Source organism: Emiliania huxleyi, assembly GCF_000372725.1.
Source record: "Emiliania huxleyi CCMP1516 unplaced genomic scaffold EMIHUscaffold_22, whole genome shotgun sequence".
NCBI lineage: Eukaryota > Haptophyta > Isochrysidales > Noelaerhabdaceae > Emiliania > Emiliania huxleyi.
In genome coordinates, this window is record NW_005200417.1 from 322,157 (window position 1) to 329,463 (window position 7,307).

Below are 7,307 nucleotides of genomic sequence, written 5' to 3' on the forward strand. Positions count from 1 at the left end.
GGGGGGGGGGGGGCAAGATCCTCCGATACCACGCTGGCGGCACCCTCTACCACCCCGCCCCCAACTTCCTCGACAAGACATCCACCTGTGTCGCATCAGGCGGATACGTCAAACAACCTGTTCCCTTCAGCATCCCACTCGGCCGAGTGCTGCGGGAGCTCGCGCCAGGCTCGCCGCTCCGCCCGTTAGTCTGCGAGCTCAATCACGACAGCGTCCTCCTCGACGGCGCCCACGTTCTCCAGTGCCTCCATGATGCCGTTGAACCAATCGCTGGTGAAGATCGGCACGAAGACGAAGGTGATGACGGCAAAGGCCAGCACGATCCCAACAACGACCGTCAACTTCTTGTTCCTCCACCACTGCTGCTCTTTGACGACGCGCGTCCTGCGCTGGAAGCCTTTGGCGAAAGTGCCGAGGCGCTCTGTCTTCTCCGTCAGCGCGTCGGAGTTCGCGTGGTTTTCGAGGACGATGTCGACATTTTGCTGCATGACGTCCCTGACGCTGTCAACCTGCGACTGGATCACGACGACCTGATCTCTGTCGAGCGCGCACTCGATCTCGGTCGCTTGACGCAGGGAGGGGCTCTTCCATTCCGGCGTAGGCGGCATGGGAGGCGGTGCGGACGAGGGGCCGCCGACCTCTTGCTCCTGCAGCCGGCCAAAGCGAGTGCTCAGCTTCCTCGGGACGCGAGCCGTACGCGAGGAGGAGGCGCGCGATAAGGCTTTGAAAGGCCCGGTGCGTCGCTGGGGTGGGCGCGACTCGGGCTCCGCCATCGACATTTTCGAGGTGCACAGGTTCGACAGAAGTCGGCGGGCCCCCTCCAACAGTGTGAATACTCGCCGAGTTCTGTGGCGTTGAGCGCCTCCCCTCTCTCTCCCCCCTCCTCCCTCCTTCCCTTCCCCTCTCCGGCTGCGCGCATGACCGGTGCGGCGGTGCGGCCTCCGAGTCGGTGAGCGTCTAGCGCGCGCGATCAGGTTTTGATTTTGTTTTTTACTCGCTCGCCTTCCCAAACAAAACAATGTCGCCTTCCCCGAGCCGCCTGCATGTATGTCTGTCTGACTGTCACTGTCTGTGCGATTTCGGGCCGGATGTAAAAATCCTGATTTGTAACACACACACAAAACAAAAAAACGTTCGCGCACCAGGAGCTCGTCAAGGCGCGGGATGTACACGTCAAGAACTACCCGTCCCTCGGAGACAGCGCCGTCAACAACCGCGAAGCCGCGCGCTTCGTCTCCGCCTCAACGCCTTTCGCTGGCAAGGCCCTTGATGTCCGTGTCGACGGCACGTAACGCCACCGCCCTCTCCTCCGACACCCTCCAGGACGAGCTCCAGCGGAAGCTCGGCCTTTGGCTCTCCGCGGCGCTTCCCACCCTTCGGGTCGCGCTCGAGCGGGGCATGCCAGTCGATTTCTTCGGCGACTACCTTTACAACAAGGCCCACCACCGGCGGCCCCACGACGGCGTCCTCGCCGCCTGGGCGGACGCGATGCGCGCCCCGGCCAACGCGCCGGTCGTGCACGGCGACAAGGAGAAACCAGAGCTCACCCGGCAGTACAATGAGGGGTACAAGACTGACCTCGCAGAACCCCACGCGGGACCGGGAGGATGCGATGAAGTAAATGAGATCAAGCTCTGGACGCCCCTCCTCAAGACCTCCTCGACGGGCGTTGGCAACGCCTCGAGTGGCGGCAGCGCGGCACGCCCGCCTCCGTCGGCCACTCCTACGCCTTCGGCAACACCGAGGAGAAGGCCCGCCGCCTAAACATGGGCTGCAAGGCGCGCGGGCAGCCCGGCCAACCCTTCTCCCACAAGACCGGCCACGGCTACGTCAAGGCGCATCGCGGTTTCTACCACGACGCGATCTTTGTCAAGCGCAACAACTTCAACCTGCTGCTCCACGAGACGTTCGGCGGCGGCTTCTCGCCCACCGCCGTTCTCAAGCTGCGCCGCCTCGCGCGCAAAGTCGCGCGCGGCAGCGTTGACCGCACGGCCTACTCGCCCAAGTACTCGCTCTCTTTTATGTCCCACCATGCAGAGCGCATCTCTCTCTCTGTTGTGCGAGGCGTGAACCGCGCCATTCGCTCTCACCTGGCAACCCTGTCTGCACGTCTCGCGCGCGCGTGAACAGGGCTCCAGGCCCCAAATTACGTGTGAGTGTTAGAGTTGTTTGGGAGAGAGAGAGAGATTTTTAGCAATACCTTAAAGAGAGGTTACAGGCGCAATACCAAACAACTCTAACACTCACACGTAATTTGGGGCCTGGAGCCCTGTTCACGCGCGCGCGAGACGTGCAGACAGGGTTGCCAGGTGAGAGCGAATGGCGCGGTTCACGCCTCGCACAACAGATTGTTTGTTTGGTATTGCTAAAAATCTCAACAACAAATTGCTAAAAATCTCTCTCACACACACAAAACAAAACATCTCTTTCTCTCTCTCACACACACGTTGCAAGAACGTTGCCTCACGGAAATCAAAGCGAGTCGGAGTGCCTTCTTCTTCTCCACACACACACACACACACACTCACACACACAGACACACACACACACACACACACACACACACAGAGAGAGAGCACACAGGACGGCGTCTGCACACCGCTTGACGTTCAACCGAACAAATGTCAGACCCGAGTCCTACCGGTACAGAGCAAACGCCAGCGGCGCCGGCTCTGTCCGGGCCGCAGTCTCCAAAGGCTGCGATGCCGACGATCCAGAGCGTCACCTCGGCTGTGATCGCAGCCAGGCGCGTCGGCGACGGCTACGCTCGCTTCGACTCCCGCCAGGCGTCGGCCGAGACGCCCGGCGGCGGCGGCGCTCTGCGAAAGCTGAGACGGGTGCGCTCCTCCGACCGCATCATGAAGACCTCCGGCCGGTTGGTTCGCACGTCGTCGCCCAAGGTCACCGCCTCGCCCTACTCGCGCGCCTTCGTGTCCCGCACGCCGGCGACGCCCTGGCCTCCGCACGAGGGGTGTGAGGCGTCGGAGAGCGGCGCGGCGGGGAGCCACGTCGCGGACGAGGCCGCCCTGAGCATGGGGGAGGAGTGGCCGCCTTCGAAGCCTTCTGGCGCGGCCTGCGGCGGGCTGCGCGGCGTGCTGGGGCTGCGCGCAGGGACGAGCGTGTGGGGCCTCGAGCCGTGGGACCTGCGCAGATGGTGCCTCTCGCACGGCTGGGCCGGTGCCACGTGCGCCACGTGCGGCTCGTGGCCGTTCCTCTCCTCCCGCTTGTCCTGGCTGGAGCTGTGGTGGACACCGCCAAAGGCGCGTGCTCTCTCACCCGGAGGGCGAGGTGCACACCCGTGGCCGGTCGAGTGATCAGGATGGATGTGGGGGGTGGAGAGGAGGTGCTCAGCCGGTGATGCAGCACCTTGCCTTACCCCTTAGGTGCTCAGCCAGTGGGGCGAGAGGCAGCACCACGTGCACGCTGACTGGCGCAGCGGCCTATCTCCTCGGCCTCGTCATGGCCGGGGCACGTCCACGACATGTGGACGGCACGGACCCGTGTAGGAGCGGCCTCTTCTTCGACCTCGTCTTTGTGGGCGTCGCCTTCCAACTCGGCGCACCCTCGCCCCATCTCGCCCCATCTCGCCCCATCTCGCCTCTGCCTCCACCTCCACACCCTCACACCCAATCGTGCGGAGCTCGCCTCTCCCCTCCGCCCTCTCTCCCTTTCCTCCGGCCACCCCCCCCCCCTCCCCTCCCGAGGCGCCTTCTTCAATTACTCCTTCTTCTACCGCTGCTCCGCCTCACACCCCTGCCGCGGCCTGCTCGAGACGCTGCTCTGGTCCGCCGCCATCTTCGTCTCGATGCTGCGCATCTGGTCCACCGAGGTGGCCTACCGCGGCCGGCTGGTTGCGACCAGCCGACTCCACCGCCTCCTCGACCTCGCCACCTACTTCCTGCTCTTCGTCGCCGCCTCGAACATCCGGCCGCTCCAGGAGACCGCGAGAGGAGGGGCCGAGAGGGGCCGAGAGGAGGGGCCGAGAGGGGCCGAGAGGAGGCAGGGGCCGAGATGACCCTCCAGCTCTCTCGCCGCTGCAGGACTGGCTGGGCGACGCTGCGGCGGGCAACACGAAGCTCATCGCATGCTTTGGCCCGATCATGCTCGCCCAGGCGCGGGGCGGGGCGGGGGCGGCTAGCCTCGGGCCCTGCTCGGGTGAGCGAGTGGCGCCCCCTCTCCTCCTCAGGCGGTGTGGGTCGGCCGGTGGCTCGAGGTGGCTCTCCTAGCGCCGGTGGAGGCGGCGCGGCGGCAGGCGGCCAGAGAGGCGCGTGGGAGGGCTCGCCCCGAGCCCCGTCGGAACCTTCTCGGAGCCTTCCTTGCAGGCGGCGGAGATACTGGTCGACGAGTGCGGTGGGACCGCCGCCTTGCGGCTCGGCACTGCTCGCGCGCTGTGCTGAGGGACCGCTCCTCGCTCAACAAGCACAGGCGGTATCGTCGTGTGGCTGGTCGGGCGGCAGCTGCTGTCCCCAGGGCTGCTGCTGCTGTGCCAAACAGCCTCTCGAGAGAGAGGGACTGCGATCACACACGCGCCCCCTTGACTGCCCGTCAGGCTGCTCCTGCTCGGCGGCTTCTGGGCCGACGTGCGCCAGATGTGCCGCGAGGTGCACCTCCCCCACACACCTCCCCCCCACACCGACGCGTGCACCTCCCCCCCACACGCGTGCCGCACGGGGCCTAGCGCACCGCTGCTCTCCACATCCCGTCTGCTGCCCTGGCCCTTCTCTCTCCGCGGCCCTGTCTGGGACGTGTGGCGATGCGAGAGGGCTGCCCGCCGTTGCCGTAGCGCTCTGCCCGACCATCTCGGCGACTCTCGGCGACTCTGCGCCCCCACAGGCGCGCAAGGGGCTCCTCTCGGGGCCGCACTTTCCTCGCGGCCGCGTCTCGCTCCCCCTCAACGCGCACTTCGGCATCGCGCGGCGCGCAGAGCTGCACCGCCCTCGCGGCCGGCGAGGAGTGTGTGTCTTGAGTGACCCGTCCTCGCCTTAGTCACGCCGAGTTCATGTTCCTCATGATCGGCGAGACAGTGCTGCAGATGATTATCGCGCGGCAGCAGGCGGGAGCCGGCCTGCACTAGGGCCTGCACCGCCCCCGTCCACAGGACGCACACCAGACGCACACGCTCAGACGACCCTCTCGCTGCGTCGAGATCTCCCGAGACTGCCATAGACCGCACACCGGGCTCGCGACCGCTACACCAACCACCAACCAACCAGCCAGCAGGTGGCGTCGACGGGGGAGCGGTTCACTGTGGATGACCTCGAGGCCATCTTTTCGGACATCGACAAGAATCCGTCAGACAACCGCCTCGTCGAGTCCGAGCTAGAGGAGGCCGTGCCGTACCTCACCCGCCTGGGAGCTGAACCCCGCTTGAGGGGTGGCCAAGGGCACTTTGCGCCCCCCCTTCACACCTGCAGCTGTGAGCAGGCTTCCGCTCGCCGGCCCTGGCCGACGTGTTTGCCTTCGACGTGGACCAGAGCGGCACGCTTGAGTTCGAGGAGTTCGTGCCTTGGGCGGTGGAGAGACACTGCCCAGACACTGCCCAGACACTGCCCAGACACTGCCAAGACACTTCCCAGACACTACCCAGACACTTCCTCTAGCATAGAGACACTTTGTGGCGTGGGCACATGCACATGCGTGGGTAGTCACGACTTCGACCCCACCCCCCACACCATCCACCCCTCTCTGCTCACGCCCCCTTCACACCTCCCGCCAGGTGGAGCAGGACCCGGTCAGCCACCTCGCCCACCCCGTCCTCGCCGGCTACCTCATCGCCGCGTGCCTCATGTCGCGCACCACGCCCCGCCCCGGGCCGCTGCACAAGCGTGGCAGGCTTACGCGGACGGGTCGCCGGGCTGCGGGGAATAGGCGCCCGGGCACGTCGCCGTCGAAGGGACTTGGGGAGGGGGTGGGGAGGAGCGCCTCTTCACCGCCTCTGCCTGCGCGGCCAGGTTCTCGCACCACGTGGTCGAGCCGGACGTGTCGGACCACGTCTTCTCCTCCGTGCTCACCAAGCAGCACCGCCGCTGGCTCGTCGGCAAGCAGACCATCTACCAGGTGCTCTACGCGCTCAAGGCGGTCGCGGTGTGCCACGTCGGTGTGTGTGTGCCGCCCGCCAGCCGCCGGCCACCGCACCTCCCTTCCCGACGCGACGACGCGGAGAGGACGGCAGACGCGTCCCCCCACGCCGCACTTCGGCTCCTTCGGCCAGCCTCTGCTCGCCTCGGCCCCCTGCTCGCCCGCCAGGTATCGCCGTCAAGCTCAACCTGCTCGACGAGATAGACGGAGATCCCGACGCCGCGGGCCCAGACACGGCGCACCCTGTCGTCCAGCGCGAGTTTGGGCGGCGGCTTCTCCTCGGCGTCTCGATCACGGCGACCTTCGCGCTGCAGATGCTCATGCAGCCGCTGCACACCTCGTACCTCAAAAACTACTCGCTGCCCGCCCTCCGGCTGCAGGTGGCGCCGCGGGGCGCGGATCCCCCTCTCCCACAGCTTCCACATGCATCCGACACCCACAACAGCGACCCCGCCACCCCAACCACTCTCCTCTGTCCACACCAAGCGCACACACTCCCTCCCCCCACCCTCCCAGCTGCCTCCCCCGCGCCTCCGCCTCGCAGCCTCGCCGCGCCGCCCTCGTACTCGGCCGGCTGGTTCTGCTCTGCGCCACGCCCGCCGTCGCGCTGAGGGAGCACGTGCCGCAGGCGCCAGGCATCTAGCCGAGAGCAGCACCACACAGTCCGCGGCGATTGTAGAAGAGAGCGCACGCCCACCCCCTCCCTCCCGCCCCCAGGCGCGCATCGCACAGGTGGCGGCGATCGTGTCGCTGCAGACCGTGTGCATGTACGTGCAGGAGACCATGCCCCTCCCTGCCAAGGGCGAGATGCAGCAGCATTCGCGCGGGGAGAGCCCCTCGCTGACGAGGCGAGAAGTCGCGCCGGCACTGGCAGCAGCCGAGCAGGCGGCCAAGGGTTCCGTAGCAACCGATCAACCGTAGCGACTAGCGTGTGCTCCGTGCAGTGTATAGGCTATAGCCGAAACCTGGGGCGGGCATGTACGGCCTTGAAAACGCGTTGCTTTGTTGTGTGTATGGATTTCCCGAGGAACAGGGCGGAAGCGCGTCTCTTCAGTGTTCAGATCCGGGATATTCCTTGAGCCGTGGCGCGCGCCCGGTCGAGCGCGCCCACATTGGCTTGACTCGGGCCCGATCGGGAGGGGTCGGTGATCGCTCTCGAGCGATCTTTTTGGAGCCTGCACGAGGGCGAGGGAGAGGAGAGTGAGGGGGGAGCGTGAGCGGGGGCGCCG

The 7,307-nt window shown here is 66.4% G+C and overlaps 2 protein-coding genes across 2 annotated transcripts; one reads left to right on the top strand and one right to left on the bottom strand.

The window, feature by feature from the left end:
* Positions 1 to 185: 185 nt before the first annotated feature.
* Positions 186 to 779, bottom strand: VAMP7-3 (vesicle-associated membrane protein 7; the record flags this gene model as incomplete). The annotated part of the gene is made up of 2 exons (XM_005780106.1): positions 186 to 678; positions 760 to 779. The coding sequence occupies 2 exons, from the start codon at positions 777 to 779 to the stop codon at positions 186 to 188; spliced, it is 513 nt and encodes a 170-aa protein (XP_005780163.1).
* A 1,842-nt stretch (positions 780 to 2,621) lies between these two features.
* EMIHUDRAFT_450076 (hypothetical protein) lies at positions 2,622 to 7,108 on the top strand (the record flags this gene model as incomplete). Its single annotated transcript, XM_005780107.1, has 16 exons — positions 2,622 to 3,244; positions 3,319 to 3,354; positions 3,507 to 3,534; positions 3,773 to 3,850; positions 4,187 to 4,231; positions 4,323 to 4,350; positions 4,426 to 4,483; positions 4,550 to 4,601; positions 4,834 to 4,953; positions 5,167 to 5,374; positions 5,425 to 5,513; positions 5,717 to 5,787; positions 5,952 to 6,097; positions 6,247 to 6,458; positions 6,623 to 6,706; positions 6,796 to 7,108. The coding sequence occupies 16 exons, from the start codon at positions 2,622 to 2,624 to the stop codon at positions 6,997 to 6,999; spliced, it is 2,082 nt and encodes a 693-aa protein (XP_005780164.1). The 3' UTR covers positions 7,000 to 7,108.
* Between the last annotated feature and the right edge of the window lie 199 nt (positions 7,109 to 7,307).